We start from the raw sequence: 19,329 nt of genomic DNA, 5'->3' as shown, positions 1-19,329 counted from the left end.
GAAGCAGACTCCCCATGGAGCTGGGAGCCCGATGTGGGACTCGATCCCTCAACTCCGGGATCATGACCTGAGCCGAAGGCAGCGTCCAACCAACTGAGCCACTCAGGCGTCCCTTCATTACATTTTTTATTGATCACAAAAAAAACCTGAATAGCTTTTTCTGATGCATAGAAGTACACAATTAAAAGCTAAAAGAAACAAACCCAGCGACACAAGTAATATAAAGCTATAACCTAATATAACGAAATAGGAAATGTAAATGTACAGGGCGCCTGGCTGGCCCAGTCAGAAGAGCATGTGACTCTTGATCTTGAGGTTGTAGGTTCAAACCCCACACTTGGTGTAGAAGTTACTTAAAAGTAGAATCTCGCCCCCTCCTCAAGTTTATTTTTTCTTATTCACTGTTTTTTCTCTGTCTCCTTTGACCTCAAAGTTCTCTATCTGCTTGTCTGCTTGTCCAGAAACTTCTCTAGCAGCTTCTTCTATGTTTGTGCGGAAGTTGGTCTGCACAAGTACCACACTGCAGAGAGCAGCTGCTGCGCTGACTACTTTATGGGTATGGGTATATCGTGCTGGTTTTGTTTTGTATGCCCTGAAAAGCTTACATGATGTGTTCAACACAGAGTTTGGAGGAGTTTCCCCTTTCTCTTAAAAGTCCTTTCAGAGCAGGGGTGCTTGGGTGGTGCAGCCAGTTAAGTGAGTGGCTGGTTTTTTTTTTGTTTGTTTTTTGTTTTTAAAGATTTTATTTATTTGTTAAAGAGAGAGAGAAAAAGATAGAAGGAGCAGGGTAGGGGAGAGGCAGGGAGGGAAGCAGGCTCCCCGCTGAGCAGGGAGCCGGGTAGGTGTGGGTGAGGAGGGTGGGGGGGTGCTATCAATCCCAGCACCCTGGGATTATGACCTGAGCAGTGACTTAACTGACTGAGCCCTCCAGGTGCTCTGGAACTGACTTTGATCTCAGCTCAGGTCTTGATCTCATGAGTCTGAACCCTGCACTGGGCTCTAGCTGGGCGTGGAGTCTATTTAAAAAAAAAAAAAAAAAGATCTTTCAAAGCAGTGATTTTAGAATGGATATGTGTCTGCTTCTACGTTTACAAAACATTTTGGAGGAAATCTGGGAGAAATCATGATTAGATTAGTAGAAGTGGGAGATACTGAAAATTACCTAACCCAGCATTTGGCGTGTAAGACAATCCAGCACAGAGTGCTTGAGTGACTTGCTTAATAACACACAGGAAAAAGAAACACATGGAAGAAGGATAAAGGAAAGGCCTACATGAAGTGTACTGATCCAGATTAGTGGCCAGGAGTAAAACTCAGATCTTATTTTCAATTCATGGCTATTTTGACCACAGAGGAAAACTGGTCAGCCTAAACTGGAAGCTCAAGGAATAAGAGAAAATTTTATCTTCAAAACATACCTCACTGTCCAGCTCATTGTAATAAATAAATAAATAAATAAATAAAGGCCATCTGTCATTATAGATGTTATTACTTGATTCCTCTTCCCAAGGCCTAACCGCTACATCTTGGCTTCTCTCTCACCCATCATTTGCCATTTCTGAGTATTGATTGCCCAATGTTCTGTGGCCCTTTTCTGCTCCCTTTAGACTGAATTAAGTCTTTTATTGTTATTTTTTATTAATTCATTGGCAGAATGTTTTCCCCACATTTTTATAAGAGCTTTGGCTCTGAAAGAAGTATTTATTATACGTGTAATTTAGCCCCAAAGGAAACCAGAAAAAAAGTAAACTGGAACAAGAAATTAATTTTCAATTTATAAGGATATTAACAGATGAAGGGTGGTTAAAAAAAATTTCCTGAGGTAAAATAACCACACTGCCATCAGTTCTTGCCATTAATGTGGTTTGTCATAATACCAAATTAAATCCATTTTTAAAAAACTGTTCTGTGCTCTTTTAAACAAATATTTTTCCATATTTTAAACTGAAGGAAAAAGTCCATTCAAGGTAATCAATACTAGAGTACTTACTATTTGTCAGGCACTGTGGTGGGCCCTGAAAAGGACACCAAAATGAGTAAGTCCCTGCCTTTGCTAGCAGGGTGTGGGCCTTCCTTTTCTTTCAAAAAGTCTTTGTACAGAAAAAGGTCTTTGAAGGAATTATATAAATTTCTATTCTCTTGCTCCTTCATCACCAGCAGGTCATATGAGTCATTTGACACCCTCAAAATAACGAGATGTCTGTCCTCATGGAATCTATATTCTAGGGTGTGTGTGTTTGTGGGGGTGCAGACAGTCAGCAAGTAAGCCAAATTTGTGTTTTAGAGGAAAATAAAGCGGGGGGGGGGGGCATAAGGAGTTCTTGGCATGGTTATGTAATTTCAAAGAGTGTCTTTGAAGGGAGGGTCTCAGAAGGGGAAGTGAAGTAAGGAGCTGGGTGAAATGAAGGTGTTAGAGAAGACGAGATATATGTGGTGGAGAATTTGAAGCATAGGGAACAGCCAGTGCCAAGGCCTTCAGTTGGGAGTGTGCCTGGCCTGTTCAAAGATGACCAGTATGTCTGGAACTGGCCAACTAGGGAGAAAGCAGTAGGAGAAAATTTAGAGAGCTAAGAAGTCAAGAGTGGGTTTTCCTTAAGGATTTTGTTGAGCAGAGGAGTAACATGATCTAATTCACAGTTTAGGTGCATCATGACCAAAGCTGATCCTGGCCAGAAGCGGGTACCCAAGAAGCTACCACAATATCAGGAGGCGTTGTCTGGAGAGAGAGAGAGAGAGAGAGATGGTTGTGGTTGAGGGCATGGGAGAAATGGTCAAGTTCTGCATATATTTTGTTGGTGGAACCATCAGGATTTGCTGAAGGACCAAATGTGTGATGGGAGGGAGGGAAGGAGGCCACGTTGCCCCCAGCTTTCTGTAGAGTAGCAGCACTCTCAGTATCACCTTTGAAAAAGGTGCAGATTTTATGTTTTCAGCTAGGCAATTTAATCAGCCTCTCCAGGATAGCGGCCCTGGAAACAATACATTTAAAACAATACATTTAAAACAATACATTTAAAATAACAATACATTAAAAATACATTAAAACAATACATTTAAAATTCTAGGGGCGCCGGGTTGGCTCAGCGGGATTTCCACTCAGGTCATGCTTTCAGGTTGTAAGATCAAGCCCCGGGTTGGGCTCTGCACTCGGAGTTGGCTTGAGATTCTTTCTCCCAGTCCCTCTGCCTTCCCTCCCACCTCCCTTTCAAACAAACAAACAAACAAACAAACAAATAAATAAAATGTTGGGGCGCCTGGGTGGCTCAGTTCTTAAACACCTGCCTTCCTCTCAGGTCATGATCCCAGGACACTGGGATTGAGCCCGGCATCGAGCTCCCTGCCTAGTGGGAAGCCTGATTCTTCCTGTCCTGCTCCTCCTGCTTGTGTTCCCCTCTCGCTATGTTTCTCTCTGTCAAATAAATAAATCTTAAAAAAAAAAAAAAGAAATGTTTGTCTATGATTTTTCTGCAACCAATCTGACTTGAGCTGATGAAACCTGCTGGCTCACGGCTCACTGGAGTTAAATGAAAGAGGCTGCACCTTCTGGGTACCATTTAGGAGCACAGCCATGTGCACAGTATGTGGGTTGATGGGCTCCTGAATGGAGAGATTAATCCTAATCCCACTCTGATTCCTCTCGGACAACACAGGAATTTGTAAATAACTGAAGTGGGTCTAGCTAACCATGGAAGAGGATTTGATGAAGGCTTTCTCAGGCCTTTATCAGCAGAGAAGGGTGAGATGCATGGAAGAGAGGATGCGGCGTGACTGAGGGGGTGACAAAAGGCCCACGTCAGTCCTCTGGCCGGCTGCCTCTCTTCTTGGGACAAGTTGGGTTTTAGCAATCTGGCCGTACCGCAGGTACGTCTCCACCGAGGCCACGCCCCCTCCAGGCAAGAGCCCGCCCACTTCCACGTCAGCCGCAGCGGCTCGGTTTCCGGAAGGTCCTGATTTTAGAGCGGACCAAACCGGATGAAGGTCACGCGCCCTCTTCCGCTAATACCCGGCTTAAAAGTGCGGTAGGCGCGCTTCGTCCCTTTGCGCAGGCGCGGTGTGCGGTCCACGCGCGGGGCTATGCCGGCAGGGCACGTCTCGCGGGTCCGGGCCTTGTACCGGCGCATCTTGCTGTTGCACCGGGCTCTGCCCCCAGACCTCAAAGCCCTTGGCGACCAATATGTGAAGGACGAATTTAGGAGACATAAGACCGTTGGTTCTGACGATGCCCAGCGTTTCTTGCAGGAATGGGAGGCAAGTGAATGCCAACTTTTCTTCGTCCCAGACCCTAAAAGGTGCCCCTGTTTGTCCCCGTGAGAGACAGCCCGTCCCTGCTGGTTTCCCCGGGCGCCGCGCAGGATGCAGCAGCGGCAGCCTGTTCCGTTTGAATTAAACAGCGCAAAGCTGTTCCAACAGTACTTCCCAAAGTTACATCCGGAGCCCGTCTTTCTCCCCGGGTTCCTGGCTGCCGCTGATCCCGTTACCTCGGCGTCCCCAATACAGTTCCTCCTTGTAAGCTCCTGCGCGTGCCAAGCACCGGAGGGGTGAGAATGGCAGCTTACGAAACCGAGTAAATCACGTCAAGTAGCTTTTTGCCCCTCCAGTGCCTTGCATATAGCAGCTCCTGTTAATAAGTGAATGGTTTTCTCATTATCTAGTTTTCAGATTTACAGGATTGTTTCCGTAATTACTGTTTTTTAAAAAATTTCCATGCTCTTTCTTGGGTCTTAATGTTCTCAGTTGACTGAGACGGGTATCGGATACGACCATAAGCGGTAGAGGAGAAAAATGCTCAGTTAAGTCAGGCGAAAGTTGATTTCTCCGGAGTCTCACATTGCGTTACTTTGTTTCATTGCCCTGTCTCTTTGCCCTAAATCTTAGACACCTGCATTAGCGATTAACTCTTTGACTACCCCCCACCCCCTTTTTGAGTGAGGGAAAAAGAGTATTTCGTGGGGTTGTGGGCCTAGCAGCATTGCTCTTAGATATGATTTGCAAATACCAAGAAATGAATGGAATTGGAAATTAGAGCGACATCTCAGGTATTTGAAAGCAGGAAGCAGTGTCGGTAAAACAGCAGGTAAGCGATTATTGGAAAGCCTCCCAAATTGGTGGCTAGACTGTCTTTTTTCTTTTTCTTTTTTTAATTATAAAGTTTTTGGTTAGGGTGAATACAGACCGTTTTCACTGTATCTTAGATTCCCGATTGTAGCTTGCAAGAGGGTTATTTAGGACAGTCTTGAAATTTAGAACTTTAAAATCATGTGTGTGAGCGGTAATTAGCCTGTATGGAGCCCGGGGAAGTTGAATCTTAAATGCAAATTGCTTTTTTTTTAGTATGGTTACTTGGTCTTAGAGCGAGAAGAACTGGATTCAAGTTCAGATTCTGGAATTTGTTAAATGTCATTATCACTTAATTTTTCCTAGTCTTCTTATTTGTGAAACAATAAGTATTTATGCACCTCTAAATTAGTGTCTGTAAATTCATTTAAAAGCGCTTTGTAAATTGCTAATTGCAGTGAGTCTGTAAAAAATTAAGAGTGTTTAAGTGACATCTTTTAAGCCAAGTCAGTTTGTGGCAGGACAGGAAGGAGAGGCTAGCTTTGTCTGAGAAGAAATAAGGGCACTTTGAGAGTTCAAAGTATAAGAACTTGGAAGCTTTTTAGCAAAAGAGTAGAAACTCAGAATAAATTGATAATAAGCTGGAGGAGAGAGTATGGGTGAATGTGTTGATTGACTGAGGAGGTTTGGTATCAGGAATTCAGCTTTTTTTTTTTTAAATTTAATAATTTTATACTTACAGAAGAATTACAGAGACAGTACTGAGTTTTCCTCCATACATCCTACATCCACCTTCTCTGTATATAAACATGTATGTAACCATGGTGCAGTTATCAAAAATAAGAAATTGACATAAAGAGATTAACATTGCTGCAGTGATGGTAACTACTGGCTTTATTCACATTTTGCCAGTATATCCAATAATGTTCTTACTCTGTTGCAGGATCCAATCCAGGATCCCACACTGCATTTAGTTATCCTGTCTCCTTAGTTTTCTCTAGTCTGACAGTTCTTCAGTCTTTTCTTATCTTTCATGTGCTTGACACTTTTTGACTATCTCTCAATTTGAATTTGTTTGTTTTTGTTGTTGTTGTTGTTCTCATGATTACATTGATGTTGTGCATTAGTGAGAGGGATAACAAGCGTGAGGAGTTTTTATCAACATACCATATCAGAGGGCACATGTTATCAATACAACTTACTACTTGTGATGTCAACTGTGATCATTTGGTTAAGTTTCTCCACTGTAAAGTGACTGTTTTCCTTTTTGAAATTATATATGCATTTTGGGGAGAAACTCTGAAACTGTACAAATATTCTGTTTCTCTGATTTTGCCAACTAGGTTAGCATCATTGATGGATCTTGCCATTGTGTTCTCTTGGTGATTTTCTATTTCTCTCATTCCTTTTGAATTTATTTATTGGAAAGTTTCAGTGGGTAAGCCATGTCCCTTCTTCCCCATTATTGATCTAACATTTCCACTTATTTTTTGGAATGAAGAAAAGTGTGTTCTGTGGGAGTAGGGCTCTGTAGTTAATGAGTTAACAGCTGGGTAAAGTTCAGTTTAAACCTAGTAATCTAACTTGTTTGGATAGAGTATTAATTCTCACAGTTGTAAGGCAGCTCAGTCTAAGCCTGGGAGTTGGAAGGGGTGATGTGGGCTCTGCCAAGAGAGCCAGTTTCTCTTTTTTTCAAGGATGAAGGATAAAGAAGATTCTAATGACTTGGAGGGGAGAAAATATTGGCTAGGGCAGTGATACTGGAAAGTGATATCCTCCAGTCTTATGGGCTGTTCCCTCCTATGAGTTCTTCAAAACATCTAATTTATGATTATGTTATACCTGTTGTGACTAGTTATGGCCTGGATTTCTGTTGTTTTGGGTAATGATGATTACATATTTGGCACACATGAGTATTACTAGCTTGATGCCTATGTTTCTGTCAAGCTAATTGAGAGTAACACAGTTGTGGAGTTCTTGTGCTTTGTGGACTTTGGGTTTTGATACTCTCTCACTTCTAAAATTACTTACGAACTTGAATGGGTTCTGAATTTGTTGTACTTTACGGGGCAAACTTAGGTATGGGTCCCACTGGAGAAAAGAGAAAGCTCAGGCATCTTAGAGGCCCCAGCATTAGGAGGAAGTTTCTCTGGTCCTTTCATTTGTAATCATGGAAAACCATGTCAAATGATAGAGGGAATTCAGCTGGGGAAGTTTCTGTTCCAGGACCACTTAGGGGAAGGTAGGAGAAAGTATTTCATTTTATCCTAAGGATAAAAATGTATATGCTTATTTACAGAGTAAATTGTGAATTTATATAGTATTTTACCACAAGAGAAGAAAAAGGGAGGTTCAGAAGAGCTGTTGGAAATATTTGAAGGAGAATGTTTGATATCTGGTTGGTAAAATATTTATTGTAATCTTAAGTCTTTTAGGAGGCAACTGTTAGAAGTGGAATTGGGTCTGGGTGGATCAGGGGTCTTATTTATTATTGCATTTTTGAAGTTCTGGCTGCTCAGTTTTGAAGAGAAGCTGATTTAGGTAATACTTTCCATTTTTTTCTCTGGTGTCTGTCCAGTTGTGGAGAGAACTTCTTACCACTTATTTTCTGGGAAATTAGAATAAGTGCTGAAGATTAACTGGCAAATAAAACATGTTTGTGATAGAATGTGAGATGAAGGGTAAAAAAGAGTGAGCTCTTGGGAGCTACTCAGAAGAGACTCCATACGTTTAATTTTTCCTTTTCTGCCCTATTTGTTTATGTCTTCTGCTTTCTTTCTTGGTTTCTTTTGCTTTGCTTAAGGAACTGTTTTGCTCTGTGTCTATAGTTTATAGATGTTTACAGTAGAACTTGTTTCTGGAAAAAGCCAAATGGATTACACATTCTAGAAGTAGATATTGATCATTTATTATTGCGGGGCAAAGTGCTAGGCATTGTGGGGCACAAAAATGAACAACAATTGTATTTTACTTTGACATGTCCAAGATTTACTTGTGTGTATTATACAATTATAATACAGTATGAATGTGTGTCTGTTAAATGTGATGGGAGCAGGTAGAGAATGGACGAAGTTGAGGGCCACATACAATGTCTGAGCTGAGCCTTGAGTAAGTCAAAATTACCATGTCATGAAAAAGACTTCCTAGGCAGAGGGAGTAACATATGCCGAGGTACTGAAGTAAGAAACAGTGTGACTTTTTCCAGGATCTTCAGTAATGAGCTTAAAATTTAGTCTCTAAAGTGAGCAATTAGGAAGAAATAAAACTAGAGAGGTGGCCGGAGACAGGATATTCTTCTAAGGACTTTAGATTTTTATTTGGAATTACTGAAAGATTTTAAGCAGTGGTGAAATGATTCAAATTATATTCTAGAAAGACCACTTTAGCAGCAATATAAAGGAATCATTGAAGAATGAGTCAAATTGAAGGTAGGGAGAATTGTTAGGAGAGTTGTAGTAGAGATGGTATCTATCTGTCTTTATATATGTTGAGAATGTAGGGTATGGATGTGTGTGTTATCTTTTATAAGGCAAAAATGGGACTTAACTTGAGGACCCACATAGGATTAGTGAAAGGGAAGGAAATAGAATGGAAAACTCTCAGGCTTAAGATCATGATACCAGTAACCAGACTATGTATTTAGAAGGAGCTGGGTAAAGAATGAGTATGGTATAGTACATTTTGTGGTAAGCATTCTGGTGGGAAAGTCAATTGGAGATGTTCTGAGGTATATATTAGTCTCATACTCAGGAGAGAGATTGTAGCTGGAGGTAGAGAACTGAAATTCCTTATCTGTAGTTAGTTGCTGGTTCAAAGTTGTGGCTGAAAGTGCCCAGATTGGGTAAACTGTGGGGGAACGTATTCAAAGGTAGACCACTAACATTCAGGAGTTAAGAGAATGAAGGCAGTAGTATGGTGCTCGCACTGTTCTGTTCTTTTCTTCTGTATCTGGTGATTTCTGGCTACTTCTTGTGTCCTTCTTGTGTTTAGTTATTTATATTTGTATGGTGGTCTAGATATCATATGTAACATTTGATGTTTGTTTTGTTGTATTTATTGGAGAAGAGGAAGTGCTTCATATTTCCTGTAACCATCCATTTGTAACTCACATGGAATATCTTTGTCTTACTTAGGACTTTGAAGTAGATCATCAGATAAAACATGTATGATTAAGTTGCCTGTTGCCTATATTTAAAGTTTCCTTAACTTAGGATAATTAGGCTTGGATGGGTATTCTGCAGTTCTTAAAATTGTATGCCTTTCTTGCCTAATTTGGGGACCTCATTTTGTTGCTTTTGAACATTCTGATTTGTAGTTTGTATTTTAGCTTGCAGAAGAAAAGGAATGAATTACCTCTCTGTTCAGTAGACAGATCATATATGTCCGGGATGCATCTGCCAAGTATGAGTGAACCTCTCAGTTGTACGTTTATTCTGCATGTTACTCAGTGTAGTGTTTTTGTGATAGTTTGTTGGATGTGATGGTTTACTGAATAGTGATGTTTGTTTTCAACATTAAACTTTACCTCTTAAAAATTTTTCAGTCATATTCTGGTCTTTATCTAGTGGTTGAAAAAGGGATAAGGAGAGGATATGAAACTCAATCATTGGAACATAAAACATTTTTTTCCCATTTCTTAGCATTTGGCTTTTCAGTGATATTTTTAAGATACTGTTTTTATTTAGGAATATTTAAATTTTATTGGTGTCATGAGATGTGTTCTAATAGAACTTTTGTTATAAAGGTATTTTAAAAATTCTAATTTGATCATTATTGTCTATATCGATTGTTGTTACCAAAACATAGAGGTCTATTTTATTTAAATGATTTAAAATTTATTTGAACTTACAGATTTAAAATACCGGTGATAATATAATAATAATATACTAGTGATTATGCTTCTAAAATAGATCTCTACACCCACTTTAGGGCTTGAACTCAAAACCCTGAGATCAAGAGTTGCATGCTCTACTGATTGACCAGCGAGGAGCCCTAAAAAAATAAAATAAAATAGATCTGTACATGTGTACATATAACACATAGTCTTAAAGATTTGAAATAAGTTTTTGCATAGAATTTAAGAACATAAAGGATTGTGGGGTGCCTGGGTGGCTCAGTGGGTTAAAGCCTCTGCCTTCGGCTCAGGTCATGATCCCGGGGTCCTGGGATCGGGCCCCGCATCAGGCTCTCTGCTCCGCCGGGAGCCTGCTTCCTCCTCTCTTTCTCTGCTTGCCTCTTTGCCTACCTGTGATATCTGTCAAATAAATAAATAAAATCTTAAAAAAAAAAAAAGATAAAGGATTGTATATACATAGTTTTACTGGTTTTACTTGTTTTTTAAAATATATTTTACAGTTGCTTAATAAGAACAAATATCTGAGATTTTACATAAAGAGTATTTGAATTTAAAGGGAGCTTCAGATTGCTGTAGTAAACTCTTATTTTTTTCAGTTAATGTACTTAAATTAAAAAAAAATCAAAGTAATGTTATGTGATTAAAAAATTAGTGTTGGAGGGTTTATAATAAAGAGCAGTATTTTCTATTCTTATCTCTTTTTAAGGTGACATTTTTCTTTTTATTTTGATGTCTTTTATGTTTCAAATATCTTAGGAATTTTGGTTTTCTGTCCTTATTTACAAGAAAGCAATAAGAAAGAGAACTCTGCCTACATATAGGCCTTGTTGATTGGAAAGTTACTTTTAGGCTTACAGAGTTTTCATTATCTGCCTTAGATTTGCTTCTCACTCCTGATTTTCTTATCTACGTGGTATCTGTGTTCAGTTGGTTATGGCAGTTTGGCTTTTTCTTAAGCTCTGTTCTTTCTTTTCTATTCTAAGCTGTAGATCCTAAATCTGCACTGTTTCATGAGTTCAGTCCTCTACCTGCTTCCTGTCTTGAGAAATTCACTGAAATCTGTTGGTGGCTAATGCCTCTATTTTTGTTCTCGGTCATTATGGATTACTCCTTTTGAAAATACTTTACTATCAGTTCAAAGGAGTTTGGGGAGGAGAGGAAATAAGAAATATGCTGCTATGATTTCTCCAGTATGTCCTCTTAAACTGAAACCCCAGTTCTACCATTTTAAAGAGAAAGTAACTGAGGCTTTATAGAAGTAAAATGACTTGTTTGGTATCACACAGCTATACAGGACCAAAGTCTTGTGTTCTTACTTTATGAAATTAATGTTTCCAAAAAACTATTAAGCTTTTGCAGTATAAAATGCTATCAATATTTTTCTTTTGAATTTTGCTTGTTTGCTTGCTATAATTTGTGTATTTGCTTCTCCATTTTTTGTATTTTTCCTAAGGGAAAGAGAAGCTGCTTTTCTTTTTTTAAATAAATATTTTATTTTTTTATTTGGCAGAGAGAGACAGAGAGGGAACACAGGCAGGGGAAGTGGGAGAGGGAGAAGTAGGACTCCCTGATGAGCAGGGGGCCCAATTTGGGGTCTTATCCCAGGACCCTGGGATAATGATCTGAGCCCAAAGCAGCTGCTTAACAACTGAGCCACCCAGGCGCCCTTGGAAAGAGAAGCTTCTTAATCATGTTTTTATCCTGTATACCTCTAGTGTAATAAAATGTTTAATTATTGTTTAAAAAGTGATTTAAGTTTATTAGCCCAGGGTGTGGTTTTCAAAATTCTTTTCGGTAATGAAATGAGAATAGAAGTTGCTGTGATATAACTGTTAAACTGTAGTTAGTTAGGCACATGTATTTTCTATGAAATTTTTGGAAGCCTTATTTAGGCCTCAGTGGTCTCAGTTGGAAAAATGATGTTTTATCCTTGAAGATAAGGATGTACTGTTAAGTTCTTTTACCTCTAAGATATGGTTATATTAGATGAGTTAAAACTATTATCAAATGGCTTAACCTACTTTACACTTTTCATTGGTAACACAGATTTTTTTCTCTTTCATCTTTTCTGTTAGTTTTAGGGTAATATCTTTTTATAGTAATAGAATGGTTAAAAAAATTTGTTTTTTTATAATAGTTATAATTAACATAAAGTTAAAAACCCCTGAATTTTAAAAAGTTAAAAAAGCAAATGAAATATATTTTGAATTAATGTGATACATGCTTAATTAATATAAAATGCTGGTTAGCTTGGATTGGGAAAACACAGCTCTTAAAAAGAGTGGGCAGGGCGCCTGGGTGGCTCAGTGGGTTAAGCCGCTGACTTCGGCTCAGGTCACGATCTCAGGGTCCTGGGATCGAGTCCCGCATCGGGCTCTCTGCTCATCAGGGAGCCTGCTTCCTCCTCTCTCTGCCTGCCTCTCTGCCTACTTGTGATCTCTCTGTGTCAAATAAATAAATAAAATCTTAAAAAAAAAAGTAAATAAAAAGAGTGGGCAAAAGGGACCCCAGTAAAAGAGCAGTCTATGATTTATTTACAAGGATATTAATTGTGCTGTATATATATGGTAATAATGACAAATCAAAAACAGTATAGATATCCAATGATGGAGAAGAATGAAATGATAGCATAGCCATATGATGGGTGGGTTACTATGCAGCTAGAAATAGTGTTTCAAAAGAATTAATGACTGGGAAAACTGTTCATGTTATAATTAAATGTAAACGGTGTTTATCTTTGGGTCGTATGGTAAAGGATGATTGTAATCTTCTTCCTTGAACCACCTATTTTCCAGATTCTCTGCGAAGATGAATGCTACTTTAGTAATTACAAGAAAAGCCAATAAATGTTATTTTTAAAAATGCAGCTGGATATACTCAATATTTTTGTTACCAGTCTCATGTCATAAAGCACTTGAGGTAAACACATGAAGAGTCAAATACCAGCACCTTATAAATGCATTTCCTAATTTTGCCATTTAAATTTTGTAAGTTAGGGGCGCCTGGGTGGCTCAGTTGGTTAAGCCTCTGCCTTTGGCTCAGGTCATGATTCCAGGGTCTGGGATCTAACTGGAATCGGGGTCCCTGCTCAGTGGGATGCCTGCTTCTCTGTCTCTCTCTGACCCTTCCCCCACAACCTTGTGCATGTGTGTGCTCTCTCTCTGTCTCAACTAAATAAATAAAATATTTAGAAAAAATAAATTTTGTAGGTTAACTTAAACTACTTCATGATTAATAAATAATGTCAGCTATATATTTTATGATTCTTGCTGAGTTTTGTAAATGAAGTGAAATGAAAAAAAAAAAATCTAAACATGTATTCAACAATGTAAATGGCCACTTAAATGAGACAAAAGAAATGAAAGGTATCCAGATTGGAAAGAAAGAAATAAAACTCATTTTATTCACAATGGGATTATGTAGAAAATCTGATAGAATCTACAAAAAAAATCTAAAATTAGTCAGTTTAGCAAGTTTGTATGATAAATGATCATTATACAAAAGTTAACTATTTTTATGTACTAGCAATGCAGACTTGGAACTTAAAACTTAAAAATGCTACTTACCATCAAAAAATATTAAATACTTAGGGATGATGTAAACAAAGGATGTACAAACCTGTACATTGAAAACTATAAAGCACTGCTGGAAAAAAGGTATGTAGACTCAAAATAAAACTTACCTAGTTATTCTTTTTTTAATTTTTTAATTAAAAAAAATTTTATTTATTTTTAAAATTTCTTTTCAGTGTTCCAGAATTCATAGTTTATGCACCACACCCAGTGCTCCATGCAATACATGCCCTTCACAATACCCACCACCAGGCTCACCCAACCTCCCACCCCACTCCCCTCAAAAACTCTGTTAGTTCCTCAGAGTTATTCTCTTTTACCTAACCACTGGAAGATACATTTTAGAATCTTTAGTGCTCTAAACTGATATCAGAAAAGAATCATCAGGGCCATTTTCTGGTATAGTATTAAGTTTATCTATTTATTTTTAAAAGATTCTGAGAGAGAGTGCATGTATGTACACAAGCGGGGGCGGTGGGTGGAGGGGAGACAGGAGAAGCAGGCTCCCCACTGAGCAGGGAGCCTGGTGTGGGCTGGATCCCAGGGTCCTGGGATCATGTCCTGAGCTGAAGGCAGCTGCTTAACTGACTGAGCCACCAAGGTGCCCCATGTTAAGTTTTTTTTTAAAACAACTTGAAGAATCTTCTCTTGCTTAATTTCCTAGAGATCAAACTTAAGTATTCATTGATTCTCCAATAACTTAATTTGATCAAAATTAAATTGCTACTTAATAACTTAAAAAAATCTGTAGTAGTTTAATTGTTCACATTTTCTTTTTCTAAGTATTATTAGAAGATTTGTCAGGCTGACAGGTGGGACTGGGAGGGAGATTGGTTAACTATTGGTTAGTCTTCTGGTAGGTTAGTCAGAGAAGATGGAAGACCTGTAAATAGGCTGAATTGGTGGCTTGGAAGCTAGTAGGTTAAGAAAGCGATTCCAGGTGGGTATATGTCACTTAACATTGTGGTTATAATTCCTGGTAATTGACCTTGTAGGTCTGGAATTAGACTTTATATACCAGTGTACCCAGAGATGATCAGATGTTGGCATCAGACTCACACTAACTAAATTTATAAATTTTGAAGTATAAACCAGAATGATGATTGAAGTATAAACTAGAATATTCATTTTTGTTGGTTGGTTATGGGGACTGGTGAAGTGGAGGGTGGGGGTAGGGCTCTTCTTTGAGTCATAATATTTATATCTACATCCAGGGAACTCTTTTTCGGATGTGTCTCAGAATACAGAATTTTTTAGATTTTTAGAAAGGTAATAAGGACTATGACTGAATTTTAAGAAATAACTGGGGTGGCACCCTGTAGTCAAATACATTAATACTCCACACTAAAATATTTGACTTTTAATATTAAGTGAAGTAAATAAAGGGTTTCTGTCCATTGAGATCAGGATTTGCTGCCAGATAAGCTCTGAAAAAGCTTTTGTTTGTCGAAACTTTTTGACTTCAGAACAGTAAGTAAGGGATTGTGGACCTCTATTAAGCTTTCTCGGAAACTGAATTAGTGTTTAGAAGGTTGCCGAGTAAACATGGAATTAAAATAATGGGAAGTGGGTAGGCATGAGAGATTTTTCATCAGGCCTCACTATATCTACAGCAGAGAACATCATGGATTCTGCTGCTTTCCTGCTCTTTTTTTCCTGGACAGTGTGAACACATACTAGCAAGTTTGCCCCCTTGTAATAGTTTATTATTTTATTATTTTCATTGTAAGCACTTTCTTTCTGTCAAAGCATTATTATTATTGCCATTAATGTGTTAATAGATTAAGCTAGCAAATTTCTCATCTGGGCCCTAGAGAATTTAGATACTTCCCATGGTATGTGGATTTAATTAGCTTAATTCCAAAGGGAGGATCATATGTATCTTATTTACAAAGTTTTGCTCTTCTCAACTCCTAAATCACTAGAACGTGGAAGCATTTCCAAAATAAACTGCATTTTGACTTTTGTGCTCTCAAACATTAAAATATTTATGCTTTATTTGAATAGATTTTAAAAACATACACCCACATGGTTTATTTTCCTTTGGAAAGTTATCATTATTATAAACAAATAAAAATTGTAAAATGTTGTTTATTGTATGTTTAAATTGGAGAGGTTTCTGGTCTTTGATGCAGTGACTCTTTGCTGAAGGTGAAGAGGTCTACAGTTTGTTTTAAAATTGTTCCATTGAATAAAAAATGCATACACTTCTCATAGAACGCTTACCCCTTCCAAACTAAGAATGGCCAGAGGTGGCATGGCAGACACACATGTACACATATACAAAATCAGCTACGATGACACCGGCGTGTAGTATCAGCGGGTGTAGCTTCACAGCAGACATTCTAAACAGTGACTCTTCAGAGACGCATCTTGTTCTAGCACCTCCCACTTCCCAGCATGGGCCTCAATGGTTTGTGCATGTTACTTTTACATTTTATAAGCAATGGATATGTGCACTTGATAACTCAGAATTTCTGGCCAATAACCTTAGTTAACAACCTTAGTTAATAACCTTTTTTAGCTTGTAAAAAAGGCCATGAACATCTTTGGATGCTTTTACAAGGCCAGGAGCAAGATGCACACAGTGAGAAAAACTTCTTATTTTATTTTATTTTTTTAAAGATTCCATTCATTTATTTGACAGAGATTACAAGCAGGCAGAGAGGCAGGCAGAGAGAGGAGGAAGCAGGCTCCCTGCTGAGCAGAGAGCCCGTTGCGATGCGGGGCTCTATCCCAGGACCCTGGGATCACCACCCGAGCCAAAGGCAGAGGCTTTAACCCACTGAGCCACCGAGGTGCCCCAAAACTTCTTAGTTTAAAATATTTGGAAATATGTATAACTTTGATAAAGTGTCTGAGTGTGCTGACTCCCTTGGCTACTTCATTCATGTAAATCACTTAATAGTTCCAAGATTTTTTTTAGAAACTGCAGCATGATCATATTCTAACTTTGTAATTAAATCCGATGAGGGGCTGCTCTTTTGCTGTCAGATTATTCCACATCTATTTGGTCTTCAGTGGATATGCCAGAGTTTTTGGATTCGATCGTAAGCTAGAACTCTGAACAGAACAGGAAAAAAATTAGCCAGTAATGACCATTTGGGGGGCATTAGGATCTTTCCTTCTTCTCTTAGTTGGCCCCAAATGCTCCATTTTTGGACCATCATGTTTGGATTTCCCAGATACTGTCTTCTACAGCTCAGAGCAGTTGGAGCACTGCAAAGGAAAGACAAAGCAAAAACTGCAGTGCTGTTTGGGATCTCTGGATTTTTCTTTTTTTGTACTTCTGGCTTACTTGACTGAACAAGGCAGAACAGACTCTTTGTTCTTTAGTTTCATGGGTCACTGTTAGCCATATTGAGTATTGTTTGCTAATTTGTACATATAATTTTAAAGAAGAATTGGTAGTTTAATGATTATTTTTAGGTCAGTTTAAAAAGTATATATTTATATACTATATTTGAGATAGGACTATTTAAGATAGACATTTCTATGCCATTTTTGGCTATTTAATTTGTTAGTTTCACCTAGATTTGACAAGCTTTTGGGACAGAGTTTGTAATAATAGAAGTTTCTGAAGCTTGATACTTTTTGTAACTACTTTTATGCTATATTTCTGAGAAGTTGTTTATAAATTGATTGCTTTTGAAATTTAACTATATTTTAAGTATCTTGGCAAACTTACTATTACAGGGAATTCTTTTGAGAATCCTTTTGTGAAGTGAATAATCAGCCCATAATTTGTTTCTTTGTGTAAACCTGCATTTGCATACATCAAATTTGTTTTAAATAGGGTGTGTCTACAAATGTCGATGGCGTGTGTCTAAAAAGAATAAAATTTAATTTCTGTTTGATGTGAAGAACAAATTCAGATTTGGCACTTTTGATGAGTGAGACATAACAGATCATTTTAGTTCTATTCTTTTCAACTAAATGCTATCAAAATGTGCTCTACACCCTAAATTAAGGAGGTGGCAAGTGTTCATATATTAAGATTGAACTACAGTATATTTTAAACTATATTTTCTTAAATAGTAACAGAGTTAGTATGAAGTTATACAAAGTTTAAAAAGTTATTTAGTAGTTTTATCTTTCTTAAAAGCAAACTGGATCCCAAATCCTAATGATTTGTTTTTCTTTTTGTTTTATCTTTTTAATTACAGAAGTGTATGTTGCTTTTAATACAACATGTTTGTTAGCTTTCTACTTTAGTTTGATTCCCAGCAGCTTACTGCCTTGCTTAATACTTGGAAGATACTGATAATTCATCCTCCTTTTATGGATACTGAAATGCTTTTAACCAGAATTAATCATAAACAGCTATTTAGTCCATAATATAGCATAAATATGGTACACTTATAATGAAAAAATAAAATGTAATAGCTATTGTGTAATATTCTAACTGTTCTGTGGTTAAATAGACTTTTTCTGCAGGACAATCTAGGAGTCTAACTACTATTTGTTACGTTATTTCTCTGGGAAAGGATATACAAATCAAAGCTGATGGCATTGGGAACTTGGCCCCATCTTTCAGATCCTCTGCACAGCCTAGTGGATAGTCTATCAAAGGAGAATCTTCTCAAAATTGACATGGGTACTGTTGGATCCCATGGAAAGTAAAGCCTTTCTTTGATAACTGTGGAGGGAGTCAGTGGCTTAGGGAACCATTGGAAATGTCCTGGGATTTAGGAGAAACACCTCTTTCAACATAAATAGAGCTAGCCATTTGTTTTTCCATGGTCTTTACCAATTGAGGGTGATGATGGGTAATCCAGAGGACATTAATAAGGTCGAAAACTGGAAAGGAAGCAAAGTATCAGGAGAGAGTTTTCATCACATCCAAGGTAGGACCTGAAGAAATTGTTCCAAATGTAGGCCTTGAATTTTGTAAAGATGTTGGTCACACTGTGCCAGGGAGAACTAAACAGAAGCAGCCCACCTGAGTTGATTTCATTCAGTGCCTCATTCAGTGTTCATTCATTCATTCATTCATTCAGTGTTCATTCATTCATTCAGTGCATACTGTTTTTCAGGGGATTCAGAGATTAATACATGGTCAGTATCTTTAAGGAGTTTATTAAGTTTGCTACAAGTCTGTATAAGATAGTATGAAATCAGTTTACCTTAAAGAATAGTGGTAGAGGGGTGCCAGGGTGGCTCAGCCAGCTAAGCATCTGTCTTTGACTTGGGTCATGATCCCAGGGTCCTGGGATTGAACCCCGCTTGGGTTCTCTGCTCAGCCGGGAAGTCTGCTTTTCCCTTTCCTTCTGCCCCTGCTCATGTTCTCTCTCTCAAATAAATAAATAAAATCTTAAAAAAAAAAAAAAAAGTAAAGTGGTTGAAAATGTTGGTCTTTCGTCAATGGGTACTATGAGTTAATTGGGAAGAAAACTTTTTAGCCAATTGAATTCATGATTAGTCCGTTTTCTACTCCGTGTATCTATCTTGTCACTTGTTCCTTGATATGGATCCATTCTGTTGGATTTGAAGATCTTTTTATCTTTGAGCTTGTTTTAAAAATATGGCTTACCCCTATGGGAGATTGCATTGTAAACTTTTGTTAGTAACACTTAAATGATTATCTGACATTGGCTAACATCCAGTCACTTACCTTGTAACCTTGGGTAATTTGATGAACCACTCCAAGCCTGTTTCTTCATCAGTAAAATGGGAATACCAGCAGTAGTTACCTCTTAAGGTTAAGGAGTCAGTAAGATGATAGATTCCTAACAGTTGCCTTGTATGGTAGTACTCTAGAAATGCTAGCTATTTTACCTCTAGTGTAGGGTACGATGGAGATTAAAAGCAAAGAGGCAAGATTTTCAGGGAAGACCTTTGAGGGTG

The 19,329-nt window shown here is 38.0% G+C and overlaps 1 protein-coding gene across 2 annotated transcripts in view; it reads left to right on the top strand.

Annotated features, from left to right (window-relative positions):
• Positions 1-3,955: 3,955 nt before the first annotated feature.
• The window catches only part of SDHAF3 (succinate dehydrogenase complex assembly factor 3), a 60,843-nt gene continuing 45,469 nt past the window's right edge, over positions 3,956-19,329 (top strand). Inside the window, exon 1 of one of the 2 annotated variants that reach the window (XM_082693595.1) lies at positions 3,956-4,248. In XM_082693595.1, the coding sequence (XP_082549721.1) occupies positions 4,075-4,248 (174 nt within the window). In that variant the 5' untranslated portion in view covers positions 3,956-4,074. Of the gene's footprint in view, positions 4,290-19,329 lie in introns of both variants that reach the window. The other variant, XM_082693596.1, reaches the window with a different exon arrangement.

This window comes from Mustela nivalis (genome assembly GCF_964662115.1).
Source record: "Mustela nivalis genome assembly, chromosome: 12".
Classification (NCBI taxonomy): domain Eukaryota; kingdom Metazoa; phylum Chordata; class Mammalia; order Carnivora; family Mustelidae; genus Mustela; species Mustela nivalis.
The sequence above is the reverse complement of the archived record's forward strand: the minus strand, read 5'-3'. Positions and strand labels throughout refer to the sequence as shown.